The 22,163-nt window shown below is 39.0% G+C and overlaps 2 protein-coding genes across 3 annotated transcripts in view; both read right to left on the bottom strand.

Annotated features, from left to right (window-relative positions):
* Positions 1 to 256: 256 nt before the first annotated feature.
* Positions 257 to 22,163, bottom strand: part of LOC122103679 (torsin-1A-interacting protein 2-like) — a 31,051-nt gene continuing 9,144 nt past the window's right edge. Inside the window, exons 1-6 of one of the 2 annotated variants that reach the window (XM_042674251.1) lie at positions 21,552 to 21,633; positions 13,657 to 13,707; positions 6,199 to 6,371; positions 3,861 to 4,424; positions 2,893 to 2,994; positions 257 to 1,879 (exon numbers count right to left, since the gene is read on the bottom strand). In XM_042674251.1, coding sequence (XP_042530185.1) covers positions 1,071 to 1,879; positions 2,893 to 2,994; positions 3,861 to 4,424; positions 6,199 to 6,232 — 1,509 coding nt within the window. In that variant the 5' untranslated portion in view covers positions 6,233 to 6,371; positions 13,657 to 13,707; positions 21,552 to 21,633 and the 3' untranslated portion in view covers positions 257 to 1,070. Of the gene's footprint in view, positions 1,880 to 2,892; positions 2,995 to 3,860; positions 4,425 to 6,198; positions 6,372 to 13,656; positions 13,708 to 21,551; positions 21,634 to 22,163 lie in introns of those variants that run through there. The other variant, XM_042674252.1, reaches the window with a different exon arrangement.
* LOC122103680 (torsin-1A-interacting protein 2) lies at positions 20,549 to 21,557 on the bottom strand. Its single transcript, XM_042674253.1, has one exon. It carries the CDS (start codon positions 21,088 to 21,090, stop codon positions 20,695 to 20,697), a length of 396 nt encoding a protein of 131 aa, XP_042530187.1. The 5' UTR covers positions 21,091 to 21,557; the 3' UTR covers positions 20,549 to 20,694.

Genomic DNA, 22,163 nt, shown 5'->3' with positions numbered 1-22,163 from the left:
CTACATTACATAGTGTTCCATCACAGCACAACCAATAAGCTATTCGGCAAAGTTATGCCAATGTGTTCTTATAAAAGCTATTGTTAAATTATTATGAAAATCTTGTCTAAAATGACATTCAAACTTTCATCTTAAACAATTATAAATTCCATCTCAAGAAGACAGATTAACAGAAATGAATAAAACCTTCACACAATGCTCACAAATGCTAGCTTATATATTCTGCTGTTCATTTGCAGGCCTTAATCTTTTTTTGCTGATTTCCTATCTCTAAGATATTTTTTCACCTAATCAATGGTTTCAAACTTAGTCATTATTAGTGAAACTCTCTGTTCCCATGAAATCTTAGAGAATCCCAATATAAAAACTGAAAAGCAGACTCCTCTGATACACAGGGGAGAGAGGATGGTAAAGAGTTTGAAAATCTTTGCTTTAAATAATCAAGAAAGCTGAAGTAAAGATCCAGACCACTGGGATTTCTTCTTTTCCAATCATTACAATTTCTCCATGATTCCAATATTTAAGAACTTTTTTGCCTCAGGTCACTAATGGAATGAAAGCATATAGTGCCTTACATACAGCAAGTATCTAGCTAAGGTTCTACTGTGTTGAATTTTCTATACTAAAAAGTGCAAATTAGTATAACATATAATCCCACAATTACAGGTTATAAAATATTCAATATATGCTAGATAAGTTTCCTACAAATTATCATAGCTTTCTAACTAATTTAGTTCAAGTCCAAATGTTATTCAAAAGGCTCTTGAGAATGACATATAAGAAAACAAAAATCGTTCTCTAGAAGTATAACTTCTTGTGCAATGATTATGCTATTGTGTTTTGGGATTTTAAAATTTTTTTTCCTCAGTGTTAAATACCATTGCTATGTTCTAAATGATCTGCTTGAAAAGGCAAAGAAAAGGTTACATCCACGTTTGGTCTCATTGAAGATTTTGATAGAAAAATGACAGCATCTTTTCCAAAGTAAGCTCACAAGTACCTTTTCAGGCTATTCCCCCTCATTTATCAACCTCCTGCCACAGAAATGGAAGACCTTTTAAGTGGCTTTTTCAAAATCCCAGGTTGTCTTTCTTCTGGGACCAGCCTTGTGCTTGGCTTTCTAGAAGGCACCCATGTTCTTCTATGTTCTTCACAGGCTGGACGGGCAGCACCAGGTGTGAAATACGGCTCCACAGCCCACTCAATTTGTCTGAGTCCATGTGGTTGAAGGAGCTGGGAGTGGCAGAGTTGGTAAATTTGGCCCAAAGTAAATCCCTCACTTTTTCTTCCGTTTCCCTTGGGCCTACATTTGCCTCTAATGTGTCCTCCTCCAGAAGCACAGTGAGGACAAGGGCCACATCTTTAAAGGCAGCATTCTCATGATCACAGTACTTGTAGAAGATCAAAGTGGAGCCTGCAGGAAGGGACTCGAAGTGGTGTACCACAGCAGCCTTCTTGCCCTTCTCAAATCCATAGCTCAGCTCCAAGTCAACGAACAGCTTGACGGTGTCACTGTCTTGCAAGGCTCTCTCAGCCCCATCAATCATAATGGCAGAGACTTTCTGGGAAGAGGTATAGGCATCGGCAACATGGTGGCTTAGGCACTTCAGGGTCTCTCTTCCCTCTCGAGCTGCTGTAAATATGATGGTTGCTGGCTCCGAGGGATTTGAAGCATTGAGGTGCTTCTGGAGGAACTTACGTCCTCGCTGCCACAGGAAGGAACTCTGGCCTGGAAATTTATCCTTCAATTGGCCAAACTGAGCCAGGAAGGCTTCTAGCGCTGGATTTTGGGGCACTTGTTGGGCTGGAGAAGAATAGTAGCTATTAACAACAGAAGTTAGCACAAATGCCCCAATGATGCAGCCAAAAACTATGGGACCTGTCAAAGAACCAAAAATTGAGAGAGAACATGAGTCAGAAACAAAGTCTCTGGTAAACTGAAATGAAGTAGGTTGTGTAGCTAGGCTTTATTGAAAGTGTTAAGTTCCTTTGGCCTTAATAGATTACTTTCACTTTTAAAGTTTAACAAAAATACTTAAAAAAAAAATCTCTTCTCCAATTATTTGAAGAGATTATGTATCTTTGTTAAAAGGGAAAAGGTGAGTTTATGTATTTTTTGTTGTAACTAATAATGTGCTTTATAAGTGAGCTACTGGGATTTCTTTATACTTCCTCAAAGTACTTACTACTGTAGCAGACCATTTTTTAGGAGCTAAACTTTAAAAGGAACTGGTCAAGGTGATACACTAGCTCTCAGTACTTGGGAGGCTGAGGGAGGAGGATTGCAAGTTTGGGCTATATAGCAAGACACTGTCTCAAAATAAAAACAAAAATAATCTAAAAAAAAAAAAGACAAGCTCATGCCTGTAATCCTAGCTACTTAGGACGCTGAGATCTTGGGATCGTGGTTTGAAGCTAGCTCAGGCAGAAAAGCTCATGAAACTCATCTCCAATTAACCAGCAAAAAACTAGAAGTGAAGGTATGGTTTGAGTGGTACAGCATGAGCCTACAAGGCTCTGAGTTCAATCCTCAACACACACACACACACACACACACACACACACACACACACACACACACACACACACACACACACACACACACACACACACACACACACACACACACACACACACACACACACACACACACACACACACACACACACACACCATACAAATGAAAACTTAAAAATGGCACTTGAAAAGTTAGTGATATCTTACTGAAAAGGCACTTTCAGTTTCTTGTTTATAAAAAGTTCTACTGTTAAACACTTAAAAGTGTATTGCTTTATGTCTTAAATATATTAACACAATGTTAAAAGTGTTTTATTTTCTATAGGCACATCCACTGAGGATTTACACATGCAATAAAACCAGGTCTGTTCTCACCATAGTTACATGAACTCTTTTTATCAGTTTTTCTTTTGGAATCTTCTGTAATCTTCTGATTTTCTTCTGCTGTATGTATTTCTTCTTCCTGACTTCCAATCTCTGGGGGGGGGGGGGGGGGGGGAGAAGGGAGAAGAATAATACTATTTTTAAGCAATACATTGTAAGAGCATACCCTTTACCAAATTATGTGACTGAGAGGATTTCTACACTTTGGAAAATATTCTCACTGCACTTTCTTATGATAGTAGGATTAAATCTAGGGCCTCCTATATACTAAGCAAGCTATATCCTCAGCTTAAACTTCATTTTTAAAAAGAAGTTTATTCTTCTACTTACAGTAGACCTGGAACAATGGTGAAATTCTAATCACAGATACAATAACATTGATTCAACTCATTCATTCAATAAATATTTATAAAGTTGTTTCTATGTCCCAGTTGCTATAGAAACAATGAAAAAAGGACATAGTTCTTGCCTTCAGACTATTCTAATGACAAACAAATGAAACATTTCTTATACATCAGTCACTGAATTGTAGTAAAATATCAACTACTAGCTCTAAGTTTCACTAATACAATATCATGTATTTTATACTTCTTTGTACTGTCAAATAGGAATTTCCAATTGAGCTCGTCAAGGTACTTATAAAATATAAATCCACATACATAACCAGAAGGTAAGAAATGTAGAGACGTTGGCTATCACCTCCCCAAAGCCAATTCTTTTTGTCATACTGCTTAAACATTACATTTACTCTACAAGTGTTTTAAAATGCAGTTTATGTAGAAGCAACTTAATATAATAGAGTAAGCTAGTGTAAGAAATTGGAAGCCTTATTCCAGTATCTAATTGCTTTGGATGTCAGTGAACAAGGCCAAATGCCTTACTTCATGAAAGATAAACCAAAGTTCTTAAAGGAGGCCCTGGACTTAGGCAATACAAAAGAGTAACTACTATTCTCTCACCTGACACAGGCAATCGCCTCCTTAGTAAATCCTGGCTTTCTGGTCCTGTACTGAAATGTACAAGACTCTGGCCCCCCAAGGCACCTGCAGGTGGCTCCTGAGAAGCTCTGTTTCCGCCACTTGCCCCCACAGGCAGGTCTGCAGAGCTGCCTCTTGAGTGCACATCCACTCTTCCTATCTCATCTCCTGGAGAATGGCTAGGATCTAGATCCAAGTGTTCTTCACTCAGACGTTTTGAAGGGAGGTGATCCTCTTGTTCTCCATCTTGAAAACTTGGGTTGTTCTCATGCTCTGTTTTATCTTCTGGATGTTTCCTAAAATTGGTTTCATCTGGGCTTGCTGATTTATCACCTGTATCTGTGCCAGTCCTGGGGCTTGAACTTGGGGCCTGAGCACTTGCTAAGCTTTTTTCCTCAAAGGCTTTTAAATCCTCTACTTCTTGGAAGTCTTCATTAAGATTAGAGACAGGTTGTTGAGTCTCATCTTCAATATTACTTGATGTGACTGTAATCTCTGGTGCCTGAGAATTTATTGATGAATCATTTTCAAAATCCTTTTGAGAGTCTAGTGGGATAAAAATGTACACTTTATTTTTAAAATATTCCCTTTAAGTTTTTGTATTGTAACAAAGTCCCTTGATAAATAATATTTAAAAAGATTAATGGTTTACAAAGTACTCTTTCTCAGCATTACTTTCCTTTAATCCCACTAAAGCTGACTAAACTTATCATGTCAATAAATCTAATAACTAATAACAATGTAAAACAACCCTAAATGATAAAACTTTAGGTAAGTTAAATATACCTTCTTTAAGCCAAGAAAGGTGGCACAGCAGAGGCTAAAACAGGAGTATTGAAAGTTCAAAGCCAGTCTGAGCTAAAATACAAGGCTAAGTGTGGTGACATCCGTCTGTATTTCAACACTCCAGAGGCCAAGGCAGGAAAGGAGATTGAGGCTAGCTTTGACTACTTAAAGAGTATTCTAGGTCAGCCTGGGCTACAAATGAAAATGTGTGTATAAAATTTATATAAATATATGCCCTCTGTACTCTCTCATTTCTGTCTTATATCATTTAATTAAAGCAACTTATCAACATCCTGTAATTTTAGCCATAAACACCTAAATCTTTAAAATATAAAGATTCTTTTTGTTTACAAACATAATGACAATACCTTTATCAAACCTGACAGATTAAAAGTAATTTCTTTTTTTTTTTTTTTTTTTTGATCATGGGGCCTAAACTCTGGGCCTGGGTGCTGTCCCTCAGCTCTTCTGCCCAAGGCTAGCGCTCTAACATTTGAACCATAGCACAACTTCCGGCTTTTTCTGCTTATGTGGTTCTGAGGAATCGAACCCAGGGCCTCATGCATGCAAGGCAAACACTCTACCACTGAGCCACCTTCCCAGCCTGAAAAATAATTTCTTAGTATCATCAAACATTTGGTGATTATCTGAAACATTTACTTCTTTTTTTTTTTCAGTACTGAAGATTGAACCCCAGGGCCTTAGGCATAGTAGGCAAGTACTCTACCACTGAAACTAGTAAATATTTCTTTGGAGATTAGTTTATTTTAAACCAAAGGAATAATGAAATGCAATAATTATCACTGCACTTCAAATAAGAGTCTCATGGACTTTCTGGCCTGAAATCTCAGTTTTCTGAGAAGCTTGGATTATAGGCATGAGCCACCAACTCCTGGCAAGAAACCTACTCTTAAAAGACACATTAACCAAATACAATATACAGACCACAATGTTACATGCGGTTTTGAATAAGGTAATCTCTAAAGAAATAGGTATAAGTCTGGGAATGTTTCCTGGTGATGAGAGCATTTGTCTAGCATCCACAAGGCCCTGGGTCTGAATTCTACCCCATGGAGTGGAGTGGGGGGAGAGGGGGAGCAGGGAGAAGCGGAAAGAAAGAATTTATAAGACAATCAGGAAAATGTACATGCCAAGTAGTCAATGATACTAAAGTACCACTCACTTTATCTTTTGGGGGTGGGGTGGTTTGTTAGTACTAGGGCTTATTGCTCTTAACTGGTGGTCTACTACTGGATCCGTATCTCCACTGCCAAGTTTTTGCTAGTTAATTGGGGATGAGAGTCTCACAGAGTTTTCTGCCCAGGCTGGATCAGAACCTCAATCTTCAGATCTCAGCCTCCTGACTAGCTAAGATTATAGGATAAAGCCACTGGCTCACCTTTATGTTTTAGAGATATATTCCAGTATTTATGGCTAATTTCACAATTTCAGTTTTAGTCGTAAGAGATGTTCTCTCTAAAGGCAATGTTAGCTTCTTAAAGCACAAATTCAGTGCTTTCCAAACTAGTCTTACCCTCTGGAGTGTCCCTAAGTCCACTGTCAGTCATGTTTCTGTCTCTTCAGGGTTTGGCCACACTTTTCTAGTGTCTGGTTTTCTTTGTGAAGATGTCTTATTTTTTTCTTCTGCCAAGTTCCAATGGAGTCATGCTTCCCATGGACCCAGGAAAAATGGCATATACACAGGGACTAAAATAAAATGCAAAAAAAATTAATTACTTTTCTATCCAAGGGCAAAATACCAATTTCAGCTTTACTGATTAAAACTAAGTGTGAGTAGTACTTCCTCTCTGAAACATTGCAAATTCTAGACCACTGAAAGAAAAAAGCTCCAGACTAACACGTAATTGGAAGAGTGGAAAAGGTTGAGATCAAGTGACCAGAAATTGACATCGTTTTGAGTTGAAAGAAAAACTACTGAAGCAATCACTGCAGATTTCCTTTATGACCTCAATGTCTCACCTTGTTTTCTCTTAGTTTGCCTACCAGCTGCTTTTACTCATTGACAACCATGCCACAGATGCTACCTACAAAGAGTATATGTGTGTGCTGTGCGCGCACGCACGCATGAGCGTGCACACATGCCCACATATGCTGATAGAAGGGGCTTGAACTCAAGGCCTGGGTTTGTTCCCTTAGCTCTTTCTCAGGGATGGTGCCCTACCACTTAAACCATAACTCCATTCCAGCTTTTTGCTGGTTGACTGGAGATAAGAGTCTCACGTGCTTCTTTTGCCCTGGCTGGCTTCAACTTCGATCTTCAGATCTCCAGATTTCAGTCTCCCAAGCAGCTATGATTACAAGTGTGAGCCACAAGCGCCAGCTAAAATGTTACATTTTTTGATGGCTTATTTGAATGGCTTATCACTAGCCTTTTTTTCTTTATAGTTTTTTATTGTAAAGATATTGTACAGAGGGGTTACAGTTACATGCACAAGGTAATGAGTCCATTTCCTATCAAGCATTGTTATAGCCTCCTTTATTTTTCCCCTACCATCCCTTTTCTCCCCATCTCCCCAACTCCTCCCTCCTCCCTCCCACACTCCCCCCAAAGTTGTTCAACTAGCCTTTTTTGTGGTTTTTCATGGCACTCATAAAAATCTTCAAATTAAAAATTTAATCAAGGAAGTGGCGCTGTAGCTCAAGTGGTAGAGCACTCGCCTTGAGCTGAAGAGCTGAGGGACAGCGCCCAAGCACAGAGTTCAAAGCCCCACGACCGATCAAAAAAAAAAAAAAAAATTAAAAATTTAATCAAAATGTTTAATTCCAAATATGTATGTATTTTAAAAGCACATGAAAATGAAAGAATGTATAAAGAGTGATGCAGTATAAACTAGAAGGGAAAGGAGGTTAACGTCAGGCCCTTCTTTCTACTGGTGTAAACACAAAACATGGCTCTGATTTGAAGGGTTCCTTTTTATTTATCTTCTTCAGGCTCCTAAGTTTGGGCTTTTTTTACTCTCCAGTGCTGAGAATGGACCCAAAGCCTTGGGTTTGCTAAGAAACTGAACTATATCCTCAACCTTCAGCATTTTTTTTAACTGTGATCATATGTTACAAGGAGAGACTCTCTTCTATCCTAATACATGACAGAAAATAAAATGTTTTTAGTCTCTTCTGGTTCTTTTCTTAATTACTGACTGCTAAAACCAAGAAAACGAGTCAAGCTTCTAATATACTAGTGAAACAAATTTAGAAAGATGTCATTCACAGTGAGTATAAGGTATCTAGTAACAGAAAATAAGAAGAATCCAGTGATAAATCAGATAAACAGATTTGCAATTGGTTTGGAGAGAGGTGAGTTTTGTAGACTAGTATATAAATTATACTTCACACATAAAAATATTGCTCTGAAGAAGCTCAAATCAGAGAGCTGAAATCAGCTGCCAAAAACTGAAATTCAAGTATAATGACTCCAACAGATCAGGTACTTGCTTACCATACCTTCACATCTTCCCAGAATTCTAAAACTTATGCCTTCAGGGAAGAAGGAATGTGTCTCCATGTCAGCCTCAGCTGACTGCCCTCTTCCCATCTGGCCCTGCTCCTCCTGTCCCCTCCCTACCTCATCCACTAGTGTGGCCTGCACTGACATCATTATACTTAGCTTCTCCTCAGGCCACTTCTGAGAACAGTCCTATAATGGAAAAAAGTTTACAAATCCTGTTCTTTCATAGAAATAATACATACAAAGTGAGGTTTTAAAGGCTCCCCAAATAAATCTCTTCCTAGTACATCTAAACACATTGTCAGCAAGGCCCCAAGTGCCTTCTGGAGGAAGGCTGGATACTCTCTCCACCCTGTAACCCATCAGTGTGGCCCTTTTATCTTTCACTTCAGGCCTCTTTTTGACGACTTGTAGGTCAAAAGGCCTTAATAGTCTGGGAAGGTGTCTCAGTGGTAGAGTGCTTGCCTTGCATGCATGAGGCCCTGGGTTTGATTCCTCAGCACCACATAAGCAGAAAAAGCCAAAAGTGGCGCTGTGGCTCAAGTGGTAGAGCACTAGCCTTGAGTTGAAGAGCTGAGGGACAGTGCCCAGGCCCAGAGTTCAGGCCCCACGACCAACAAAAAAAAAGGGGGGGGGCCTTAATAGAACTGTCATCTTTAAAGCTAAAGTATAAAACCTTATTGAAGGGTGCGGGGAAGGTGGCTCAGTGGTAGAAGGCTTGCCTTGCATGCCTGAGGGCCTGGGTTTGATTCCTCAGCACCACATAAGCAGAAAAAGCCAGAAATGGCATTGTGGCTCAAGTGGTAGAGCATTTGCCTTGAGTTGAAGAGATGAGGGACAGTGCCCAGGCTCTGAGTTCAGGCCCCACGACCAAAAATAAATAAATAAGTCCTTATAAATAACAAAAAAATATATCCTATACCTAAACAGAATCAAAACCACTGGTGCCATATTTTATCCAAATAAAGTAATAAGTTCAATGCAATCTCAAAATACTTTTTAACTACTGTTGGTTTAGACTGGACTGAATAAACTGATCCTAAAATTCACAAATAGCAAGAACATTCTGCCAATTCTGAAAAAGGAGGGAGTGGTTATCACTATAGATAATAATATTTATCACAAACATTATAATGAAAAACAATAGGGTACTCAAGAATAGACAAGCAGAGAAGTGGCACTGTAGCTCAAGCGGTAGAGCGCTCGCCTTGAGCTGAAGAGCTGAGGGACAGCGCCCAAGCCCAGAGTTCAAGCCCCAAGACCGAGCAAAAAAAAAAAAAAAAAAAAAAAAAAGAAAAGAATGTTTTCCTCATACTTAAGAAGAGTAGAAAACACTGATTTAAAGAATAGACAAGCAGAATATACAGAATACTGCCAAGAAATACATATGTATATTTGTGAGGGAAACTGGCTAACACAAAGATTTTAAAAAATGGATTAATGTATAGTTTATAAACAATTGTAAAGTCAAATGAATAAAGATTCCTCTTCCCACCTCACAGATACATCAAAAGAAAAGGCAATTCTGGATTAAAGAAATAGCTATAAATATGTTTACAACCTCAAGGTTTCAAAAAACACAAACCAGGAAAATACACAAACCAGGAAAGAAATTGTGACAAGTTTGATCATATTACAAAATTTTTTTAATTTTTACACAAGACATCAAAGTTAACACATAAAGTCACTTACTAGTGAAATATGTGCTCTCATACTACCAATATGACAGTAACATCCAGAATGAATAAATGAAAATATATATATATATATATATTCCCAGAAACTAGTAAAAGACAAATATGCTATAAGAGTTGGCAAAAGACATGAACAGAATTCAACTAAGAGTAAATCTAACAGCATAATGAGAACATAAACAGTCAAGAAAATATAGAAATAAATTAATGAAATACTATTTCACAACCAACAGGCAAAAAGATAAAAGTCAGATAACACTAAGTGTTGATAAGGACTAAGAAATACAGAAAGCTCTTCAACCTGTGGGCAGTGAAGTGTTATTACATACTCAGAGAGCAAGATGTAAAGTACAGTGAAGACATACATTTTACATATCAGCAATCGCTTTTAGATATATACTCAAGAAACTTGTCTAAGGATATCTGCTGCATTATTTAAAAATGAGAAAAAATTAGAAAATCTAACCATTTATTAATAAATGGGCTAAAATTATGGCACGTCCTCATAGGGTGTTATTAATATATAGCATTTCAAATGAATGAATTTTAAGACATTGTATAACACTACAGCATTTATACAAAAATTTAAGAAGCATAAAATAAGAAGCCGGTGGCTCACGCCTGTAATCCTCAGGAGGCTGAGATCTAAGGATGATGGTTCAAGGCCAGCCTGGGCAGGAAAAAATCTGTGAGACTCTTATCTCCAATAAACCACCAGAAAACTGGAAGTAGTGCTGTGGCTCAAGTGGTACAGTGCTTGTCTTGAGCTGAAAGCTGTGGGACAGTGCCCAGGCCCAGAGTTCAAGTCCCATGACCGACCAATAGTAATAATAATAAAATAAGAAGAATGATTTAAATAAAAACAACCCTGGGAAGTGGCCCTGTAGCTCAAGTGGTAGAGCGCTCGCCTTGAGCTGAAGAGCTGAGGGACAGCGCCCAGGCCCAGAGTTCAAGCCCCACGACCGACAAAAAAAACAACCCTGAACAAGTGGCTAAAAATTAATTTGATACGTGCCACAATATGGAGAAATAAGTCAAAGATGCCAACATTAAGAGTTTGTCAGGGCTCACGTATAACCCAGTGGTAGAGTGTCTGCCTAGCACACATGAGGCCCTGAGCTTAATGAGCATTACAAACAGACAAATGATACAATCTACAGTGGTAAAAAAACAGATGAGAGTTTCTTGGGTAGGATTCTAGACTGGAAAACAGTATGAGGAAAAGTTTTGGGGAAATGAAAGTATTGCCAAGTCTTTACGTTTATTTTATTACATTTTCTTAATAAAATCATTGAATGCTTTAAAATGTAACATGGGAAGTGGCGCTGTAGCTCAAGAGGTAGAGCGCTCGCCTTGAGCTGAAGAGCTGAGGGACAGCACCCAGGAACAGAATTCAAGCCCCACGACCGACAAAAAAAATAAATAAATAAATAAAATGCAACATGTAACATGTAAAAATGTAACAACACTGCAATCAAAGAGAATCAGTAAAGGAACTATCACAGGTGTCAGATGTCTGTTTCTGCAAATTCTTAATAAATATCCTTCTTGTTATATCAACTATATAGCTTCATTTAGTCCCTTTGTGACCCATCACCTCTGTGCATAACTGAAATGGCATTTCCTTCCAGCTGTGAGATACCTGGAGGTTCTTGACATATCCTCTCAAAAAGTCACATGGCTGTTATCTGAGAGATCTGAAAGCCACTGTTTCAGAGACATGACAATCTTTTGAGCAGTGTTGGGAAATGTGTTTGTTGGGAATGTCATAACAAAAATGAGGCACAGTTGAGAATGATGATTCATACCTGTAATCTTAGATACTCAGAGGACACTGATTGGGAGTAAAAAATAAGAACCCATCTCAATCAATAAACAAGATGTGGTTGTACAGTCCTACTCACTCAGGAAACTTTAGATAGGAGGATCCCTATCCAGGCTGACAACAGGGCACAATAAGGCCCTACTTGAGCTTTAGTGAAATCAAAAAAGTCAGGGGCAGGGGGTGGGGAGGGTAGGGGGTAGAGTAGAGGGCAGGTGCTGGTGGCTCACATCTAGCTACTCAGGAGGCTGAGATCTGAGGTTCACAGTTCAAAGCCAGCCCCAGTAGGGAAGTCTGAGATTCTTATCTCCAATTAATCACCAGAAAACTGGAAGTGGCACTGTAGCTCAAGTGGTAGAGTACCAGCCTTGAGCAGAAAAGCTCAAGGAGAGTATCCAGGCCCTGAGTTCAAGCCCATGACCTACAAAAAAAAGGGCTGGGGATTTGGTTCAAGTGACAGAGCTGCCTAGCAAATATAAGTCCCCACATTCAAATCCCAGTACTAAAAAACAAAACAAACAAAACAAAAAAAGGCACAGTCTCATCTTGGTCAAAACAGGGGCTCAGAATATGGCTTAGTGGTAGAGTGCTTGCTGCGAATGCATGAAGCCCTGGATTCAATTCCTCAGTACCACATAAACAGAAAAAGAAGCCAGAAGTGGTGCTAGCCTTGAGCAAAAGAAGTTCTGGGGCAGCGCTCAGGCCCTGAGTTCAAGCCCCAGGACTAGTAAAAAGCAAAAACAACAAAACAAAACAGGTTATTGTTGACTTGCTGCAGCTTTAGGAAAAACCAATCTATAAGCATAGATTTTTGATGGTATCTTTTGCAGCAGAGACTGATAGATCTATGGGTTTCATATGGCACAAGACATTTGCTTTTTGTGGGTTCCTCATAAGTCCAATTATGAAATGTTTTTCAGTGTTCCGTAAGTGAAGATAATTCATTTTTCTATTTACATAAATTTTACCACCTCATCTCCACTTCCTTGTAATCCTTGAATCAGTATCAGAACTTGACTGTTACCTTTATTCCCATCAGGGCATGGGCCAGGTTGAAACTATTAAGATCCATTCTCCATTTATAAAGAATACATCAGATGACAGGCAGAGGGAAGCCTTGCTTAATTGTGATTTCCTGGAGTTTCTCCACAGAGGAACCCTGATTTTCTTCCCTACTTTCTCTGCAAATGTGGCTGCCTTATTTGTTTGAGACTGAGTCTCAAACTAGCCCACACTAGCCAAAAACTCACAATCCTCCTGCTTCAGTTTCCTGAATGGTAGTTACTGGCAACTACCACCATATTAAGCCAGTTTGTATTCTTTTAAGATGTACTTTTCCTGTTTGATCTCATGGTAAAATGATAAATGCTACCACAATCTTGAAGGTATACCAAATGACCTTTGTATTGAAGACACACAACCAAGTTTAGAAGATTCTAACATAAAAACTAAGTTCCATAGTGTAACTAAAAATTGTTATCTATCATATATTATATTTAAATTTGAAGCTAATGTTTGAAGCTCTTTGTTTAGAAAGTATTTATTTTTTAATTTGCATATATATGGTAAATATATATATAACTGGAAACAGTACACATCAGCTTTGATTTACTTTTTGCTTCTTGCAGGAACAAGAGTGAGTTTTAACTACATATGTAAAATTCCTTCCTATATATTTATTTTGTGCCAGTAGTGAGGCTTGAACTCAGGGCATCATGCTCGTTTGGGTTTTTCATTCAAGGCTAGCACTCTACCACTTGAATCACATCTCCTAAAATTTCTTAAACAAAAAAAGGAACCCAGGTAAATGTAACAAAATATTAATGTATTTTTGTATCCAGGTACACAGGCATTTATTCTTTGTACTTTTCTCTGATGTAATTAGTGATTTTTTTCAATGATACCATAAAATTAAGCTTCATATACAGCCTCTTACATATTTTATCATAACCAGTTGAAAAGAGAAAGAACACAAAGAAAAATTGGGTCAGATAGAACAATAGAACTTACCCATTTTCCACTCCAGCCTGAAAACCTCTGATTGGCCAAGCGGATGGAGACCTGAGGGAGACATGGGAAGAAGGGAAGGGTAAGTATCAGGGATCAATAGTATTTAAACTTTTTTTTTCCCCCACCAGTCCTGGGGCTTGAACTCAGGGCCTGGGCACTGTCCCTGAGCTTCTTTCACTAAAGGCTAGCACTCTACCACTTGAGCCACACCACCACTTCTGGCTTCTTTTTCTGTTTATGTGGTACTGAGGAATTGAACCCAGGGCTTCATGCATGCTAGGCAAGCACTACCACTAAGCCACATTTCCAGCCCCTTAAAGTTTTGGCCTGAACTTTGGGCCTAGGTTCTGTCCGTCAGCTCTTCAGCTCAAGGCTAGCGCTCTACCACTTGAGCCACAGTGCCACCTCTGGCTTTTTCTTTTTGCTTATGTGGTGCTGAGGAATCGAACCCAGGGCCTCAGGCATGCAAGGCAAGCGCTCTACCACTGAGCCACATTCCCAGCCCCCTTAAAGTTTTTTTCAAAGGCAGAAGAGAAGAGAGAAACCTAAAGGTTAGCAGCTAATAAGACCAAGAAAAAAAAAATCCAGATAGTGGTTTAGATATGTCATCATGACAAATGCATGGCAGTAAGGCTCCTCCAGTAACTACCGTATTTAAAATTCTTAAGTATCCTTTCTAATAAACTATGCCATTTTAGGCTCTTATGATAAGAAACAAAAAACAAAAAAACAAACAACAACAAAAACAGGTACCTTCACCCTGCAATTTACAGTGCTACTGTAGGGACAAGTAACATATAAAACATACACGCCAACTATAACAAATAATAGTATTACCTTCTTGATACCAGGCAGCAAAGCACTTTTTGTGTTAACTCATTTATTCTTCTCAATTATGCAAAGTATGAATCTTAATATCCCTACTATCATCCATATGAGAAACTGAGATGTAGAAGGCTAAAGCACAACTTCTAAGGCTAGAGTCAAAAGTTGAATTCAAGCAGTCTGGTTATAGGACCCAACCTTTAACCAGACACTAAAAAAACAAAAACAACAACAAAAAAACTCCTTGTAGATGGGCACTGGTGGCTCAGGCCTATCAGGAAGCTGCGATCTGAGGATCACAGTTCGAAGCCAGCCCAGGTAGAAAAGTCTCCCTGAGACTCTTATCTCCAATTTACCACCAGAAAACTGGAAGTAGAACTGTGGCTCAAAGTTGTACAGCAATAGTCTTGAGCAAAAAAGCTCAGGGACTGCACCCAAGTCCTGAGTTCAAGCCCCACAACCAATAACGATAACAAAAATCTCATAGTAAACAAAGAACCCAGACTCTGAAATAGCTGATCTGGGTTTGAACTTTGACTCTAGGACATAGAACCAGGGTAAATTTGTACATGTATCCTTCAGCATTTCTCAACCAGTTTATTTCAGTGTTGTACAGTCTCAGATGATGTAATAAATCATTCAGCAATTACAATTAAGATTTCAAATGAACCTTGGGCTATCCGTCTCTTCAGACATCTTAACCTTGACACCTAAGACTGTTTAACTCAAGACTACAGGTTTACCATCAACCCCAAGATCAGTCTTGCCCTTGTCAGATTTGACAATTCAACTTCTAACTGGCTCTTTCTTATACTTGTCCTTAAATTAAGACTCTTTTCTACCTTGTTGTCTTGGCCTTTCCTGGTCTTAAAGATTTATTATGTGATATATAATTGATATATTTTATCAGGCTTAAACCTCACAACAGTATGAGGTAGCTATTATTACTGCCTATTTCATAGATGCCCCAAGTAATTTAAGAATGCTAGAATTAGTTATAAGGAGGCTGAGATCCGAGCTTCAAGGTTTGATGAAGCTAGACCAGGCAGACATACTGGACTCTTATCTCCAACTAATGAGTTAAAATCAGAACTGGAGACATGGCTCAAGTGGCAGAGGGCTATCCTTAAGCCAAATAGTGAAGTGAGAGCAGGAGGCCCTAAGATCAAGTCCTAGTGCTGGCACCAAAACACTCAAAAAACAAAAATTCAAAATAAAAAGTATCAGAATTAGACTACAACCCATCTAGTGCAAGGTCATTATTTGTCTCCATAAAAGTAGTTTTCAAGTTGTGTTCTCACAATTCTATGGAGATCCAATGGTTACCAAGGTAGGGCTGTAAATGATACTAAGTGGCAAAACCCTTGCCTAGCATGCACAAAGCTGGATTTGATCCCCAGCACCATAAGAAAAAGCAAAAGAGGGGGCTGGGAAGGTGGCTCAGTGGTAGAGCGCTTGCCTTACATGCCTGAGGCCCTGGGTTCGATTCCTCAGCACCACATAAGCAAAAAGAAAACGCCAGTAGTGGTGCTGTGGCTCAAGTGGTAGAGCGCTAGCCTTGAGCTGAAGAGCTGAGGGACAGCGCCCAGGCCCAGAGTTCAGGCTCCAGGACTGGAACCAAAAAAAAATTTTTTTTAATTAAAAAAAAAAGCAAAAGCAAAAGAGGGTTACTAGGGGGGGACCAAGTGTGATGAAAGGGGCATGTTTCATTGTAGGCAGATTGCAACATACACTTTGGATGACCTTATTTTTTTGCCTACGTGACTAGTGTCTCTTTTCCTCTTAAGAGATTTATCTTATCTCAGTCATCCACATTCCATGAGCTTGGTCTCTTTGACGGAGAAGTATCTGCTCGGTCTACCCAAACACGTTTGCACTCACAAGGCTGCCATAAAACAGGAAGTAATTACAATGGTCATTTGAGAAATGACCCATGGTATGTATATAGTTGACTCTTCCACACTACAAAAGTAGAAACATGGCCGGGCGCCAATGGCTCACGCATGTAATCCTAGCTACTCAGAAGGCTGAGATCTGAGGATCACAGTTCAAAACCAGCCCGGGCAGGAAACTCCATGAGTCTTATCGCCAATAAACCACTAGAAAACTGAAGTGTCGTATGGCGCAAGCAGTAGAGCACTCACTCTGCCCTGAAGAGCTGGGGAATAGCGTACAAGCCCAGAGTTCAAGCCCCACAACCGACCAAAAAAAAAAGTAGAAACATGCTCACTTAAATAATGAGCATCCCAGATTGTTCGCATTTACTTTGCTTTTTTGCAGTTGGTAAACAGGTACTCTGCTGTTAAACCATACCTCCAGTCTTTTCCCCCACTGGTTTCTGGGTCTTTTTTTTTTTTTTTTTTTGCCAGTCCTGGGGCTCAACTCAGGGTTGGGACACTGGCCCTGAGCTTCTTTTGTTCGAGGATAGCACTCTATCATTTGAGCCACAGCACCACGTCCAGCTTTTTGTTTACGTGGCACTGAGGAATCAAGCCCAGGACTTCATGCATGCTAGGCAAGCACTCTACCACTAAGCCACATTCCTGGGTCTCACTTTTTGCTGAAACCCTCACTTGGGCCACAATCCTTTACACTTTCATCATAGCTGGCTGGTGCCCATCTCCGTGCCTATTGTCTTTGATTAAGTCTCATGATCTTTTTTGCTCTGGCACAACCTTCCTTATCTCAGTATCCCATGTAGTTGCAATGGCAGGAGCACACCAGCTAGTAACTTTATTATGTCATTTTTCCTAGCAATCTCAAAGTGAATATTCTGGGATATCCTGAAATATTTTAGGCCCTATGAAGTCATATTCCAAAACCCTAAGCTCAAATGAAAAGCGACAAAGGCTTATTTTCTCTTAATTTTGAGCTACTTCTTTCATATTGACTTGTTAGATCTATCCATATAAAATGTGTTATCATGTTTGCAGGCACGTAATCTTTGGATGTCAGAGCCTCATTTTTTGAGAACCAGTTTTAATACATTGAGTTATTTTTCATTCCATTCTTGTGCCCATATACTCAAGCTGCTTATAATGCACCAAACAGAACTGTTTGTGAAGATTGAGAGTTCTCATTAAAAAGAAAAATGTGGAAATGCGGCTGAGTTACTATGAGCCTTCAGTCTAACAAGAAACCTCTTTGTAAGTCAGGAAAAAAAAGCACAATAGCCAGGTGCTGTGGCTCACGCTGGTAATCCTAGCTACTCAGTAGGCTGAGATCTGAGGATCACCATTCAAAGCCAGCCTGAGAAGGAAAGTCAGTGAGACTCTTATCTCCAATAAACCATTCAAAAACCGGAAGTGGCGCTGTGGCTCAAGTGGTAGAGCACTCCCCTTGAGCTGAAGAGCGCAGGGACAGTGTCCAAGCCCAGAGTTCAAGCTCCACTACCAACAACAAAAAAAAGCACAATAAATACAGGCTGAATATCCCTTATCCAAAATGCTTGTGATCAGACTTCAGAGGTTTTCAGATCTTAGAATATTTGCAGATTTACCAATCATGCATCCCACATCTGAAATCATGAATTACTAAAACATCTGAAACTTTCTGAGCTTCTTATCAGTGCTCAAAACTTTGGGGTTGGGAACATTTCAAAATTTTGGATTAGGGTTGTTCATTACTACACCTTGCAGAATTATGAACATTCCCTCAGCTTTTGTCCTTTAAAGTCAATTAAGTAATAAACACTATGAATGTGTTGCTGCAGTGTTTTTCAAAGTATGATTCATAAAACACCTGCATAAAAATCTCAAGTGCTAACTACAATATGTAGGTTTCTAGGATCTGAAGCAACCTTAAGGAATCAAAATTTCTATAGACAAAGAAATGGCCAATTTAAAAACACTCTCCTATGTATTGTTTAGGTATTTACTTGAAAAATCAATGGTATAAATCCTTTTACTCTGAGCTTACCATTTAAAGAAGTTGGTAAAAATAATCAAGCTCTTTGCCAGGTATGATGGTACATCCTGTTAATCCAAACTACTCTGGAGGCAGAGGTAGGAGGATCAAGGCTCAAAGCCAGCCCAGCAAAAGTTAGCATAAAACCCTATTTGAAAAACTCCAAGATTTGGGACATGATTCAGGCAATAGAACACAAGTGTGAGGTCCTAAATACAATCCCTGGTACAATTTAAAAAACAAAAAACAGCTAAAAGCTGGGAAAGTAGCTCAGTGGTAGAGTGCTTTCCTTGCATGCATAAGGCCCTCGGTTTGATTCCTCAGCACCACCTAAGCAGAAAAAGCTGGAAGTGGCATTGTGGCTCAAGTGGTAGAGCACTAACCTTGAGCTGAAGAGCTGAGGGACAGTGCCCAGGCCCAGAGTTCAGGCCCCATGATTGACAATAAAAACATTAAGACGTTTTCTCTATTTTCCTAGTATTTAAAATTTCAGTGTTTTTAAGTACATGTATCCTTGGAGCACAGCATTCTCCAATAACTTGAAATTTTTAAGGGCAATGAAGTTAATTCCCAAACCATCCTCTAAAGCACTAAAGTAAATCTTCATTTTTTACAACACTTATACTTAGAAAATATTCATTTAGTGAAGAAATTCTTCATCATAGGTTAATGACTAACTGGGTCTTTACTCAATTTAACAGTCCACACAGTTTATTCAGTATAACAGGAGAGAAACTCCATCATGATAGACATAAGGCAGATACAGGGATGGATCTCTGGGGTACATTCTTGATACACATTAACAAATTCTTAGGTTTCACAACACATGGCAAGTATGATGTTGCATTATTAACAGCCATTCAACCTCCTCTCCATTTCTTCTTTCCTGAAAGAATTCTGATCTTATCAGTAGAGGCAAAGTGCCTTACCCCAGATAAGGCCAACAAGTCTCCTTTGAAGGGTTTTCCCAGGCTTTTTTGTGAACCAGTACCTTCTAATAAAATGTAAAAACAAATCTGCTAGAGATTTATGGGGAAGGTTTTAATCCCAAATAAAAGACAGGCTTGAAAGGAGAAAACTTTCTGTGACCACTTCCAGCCTTATGTTGACATTGAAGTATCTGCCCCAACAAACATATTGTACTAAAGAAACAACCATGAGGACAAAAAGCAAACATTATAAGAATCCCAAGAGGGACAGATAGAAAGAACCTGGTCCTTGATAACATTGCTGTTACATAAGCACTGGATTATCTAGAGTCTTAAGCAGAATTTATAAATTGTTCAGTGTCCTCTGAGATGTCTTCAAAGCTTTTTCTAAGTTACTAAACTGCACCTCTGGTTCCACAACTTTTATGAGAAGGCCAAAATGTGGCTAATGTCCAGAAGTATCCTGCAAAAACACCATCAACAGATTGTTCATAAATTATATGGAGTCAAGCTTAATAATTCCTTTTGTCATAAATTTCATATAGATACAATGGTATTTCCATCTCCAGAGGATGACATTTTAAATTCAATCACCACAAAGACAGGACAGTCTTTGGTTATACAGAGCCAAGTAAGTGTAAACAGGCAGCATTTTCACAAATTTTTGTGTAATCTAAGTACTACTTAATAAAATGTGATTTTTCTGAGTGACCAGCTATCAACATCAATATTCTCTGATGGTGACTGATAATGGAATCAAACAGAGCCAATGGTTATATATGGCTATATATGAATAAATTCTATAGATATACATACATATAAACACATATAGCTCATTATCACTAATGGATAAGCAAGGGAATTTATAACAACATGGGGCCTCCTATCCAGGCTACATTGTCAGTATAGGCTATGGAATTTCAGGAAAGGCATATTAGTTCCAAAACAGATTATAGGATTATGGGTTAGTCTGGCTGGAATACTAAACTCATACTGAATTAAAAAAAGAAAATGCACAACCACAGAAGCAGACCCAGCTATTTAAGCAATTCCCCAAATAGTAGGGACAGTCTGGGTCAGATTCAGAAAAGAGGGCTGGGAGTATAGCTCAGCGGTAGAGCACTTGCAGAGCATGTACAAGGTCCCAGGTTCAATCCCCAACCAGCAACACACACACACACACACACACACACACACACACACACACACACACACACACACACACACACACACACACACACACACACACGAGAGAGAGAGAGAGAGAGAGAAAAAAAAGAGCAAGAGAAAGATAAAATATAAATGAATTCTTATTTCATATTCTCTGAGCTACTAACACAAATCCTTTACAGTCTCCATGATTCTGACTGTTAAGAAGTTACTTGTTTTGGCCAAGTTTCTTATTTAAGGTTTTATCTGTTCTGGTCAAGATTAACTGTAAAGCCGGGTTAAAACCAGCTACTCTGGAATCATGGATCCTTTTTCTAACCAGTGGAGGACCCAGAAGAAATGGATGACAAGCTTTTTCAAAGGTCCACCTGGTGAGATTTTGGGGAGCCCATTCAAGTGGGAAAGACCAAGGAAGAACAAGGCTTCTATTGGCAGGATTATCAGGATAGCATTCAGGGCAATAATCAGCCCTATTAATACGGTCTAAGAAGACCTGGTAACATTCATTTTCAACAAGTTCAGTTTGGTATAACCAATGGCCTAGTTCTAAACTAGGGAACCACTGTTGCCCACAGTCAGGGCAATGTGAATTATCAGAGAACATCTGGACTTAGAAAGAGAGAACAAGGAACAATGTAACAGCAAGAGGTAACAATGACAGAGATACCCAAATAATCAGTCCTGTAACAGGTTTGGCTTAGCAATTTCTCAGTTCAAACAGTATTACTTGAAGAGGGTTAAATCTGGCTTGCACTTCAGTGCAATTCTTCAAGATTTCGTTGTCTATTTTTCATTCACTTGCAACTCAGTCTCTGAACTCAGGGACCAATCCAGTCACTTACTAGCAGCACAGATCTCAAAACAGCTCCTTCAATCCCAGCTTCTCAAGAAAAGATAACACTCTAGTCTAATTATTTTTCTCTTGTGCGTGATCAGCTGGTGGTGATGTCACATAGAGGCACTTGGCATACTTTGTGTTGTAAGATTAGTATGCTTGGTGAAACAGAGGAGCAGTCCAATAATCTTTTGTTGGTGCTGGCACTCTTGCCGTTGTAATACACGTACCCAAGTCTTAAGGCCTTGGCACTTTATAGTGATGTAGTGAGGTTGTGGAAAAGCCGTAGTCTTCTTGAATGTGGATCCAATGAAATCTGTCTTGGGAGAATCTGGATCCAGTCACAAAGAAGTGGCTGATGTTGAGTTGTCTGGAGGGTCTGAGAATGCGTCACACACCTGCAAATGATAAAACTTCAGACGACTCATATGGGCTTTGCAGTTGCTCACAGTATTAGAAACATGCATTTGGAAATTATGTGAGTAAAAGTGGATGAGAATTACTTCATGATTTTCCCATGACAGTTTAATATAGTTCAAACCAATGGATCTGTTAGGTTATTTTTATGTTCATATAGGCACTAGCAAGGCTTCAGATCATTCAGGATTTATACTAGGATTTTTTTTTTTAGGACTACATTTTTTTTTCCTACTGCTTTTGTACTTTGGGAATAATAAGGCCTGCGTAAGTATATTTATTCTGGTAAAACTTTGAAATCTCTACTGTAGAATGAGTGGTATATATGGTATTTCCTTAGTAATATTAATTCTATCACAGGCTTACAAAATTACTAGATAATAGTTAAGTTAGCTAACTATAGGAAGTTGGTTAAAAACCCTTTT

This window comes from Dipodomys spectabilis, unplaced genomic scaffold, assembly GCF_019054845.1.
Source record: "Dipodomys spectabilis isolate Male_0828 unplaced genomic scaffold, ASM1905484v1 ptg000019l, whole genome shotgun sequence".
In the NCBI taxonomy this organism is placed as follows: Eukaryota; Metazoa; Chordata; class Mammalia; order Rodentia; family Heteromyidae; genus Dipodomys; species Dipodomys spectabilis.
Note: the sequence above shows the minus strand (reverse complement) of the source record. Positions and strands in the feature narration are given on the sequence as shown.

Bases quoted from the DNA above. Each gene is read 5' to 3' on its own strand.
- LOC122103680 (XM_042674253.1), bottom strand. From the start codon at position 21,090: ATGTTCTCTGATAATTCACATTGCCCTGACTGTGGGCAACAGTGGTTC.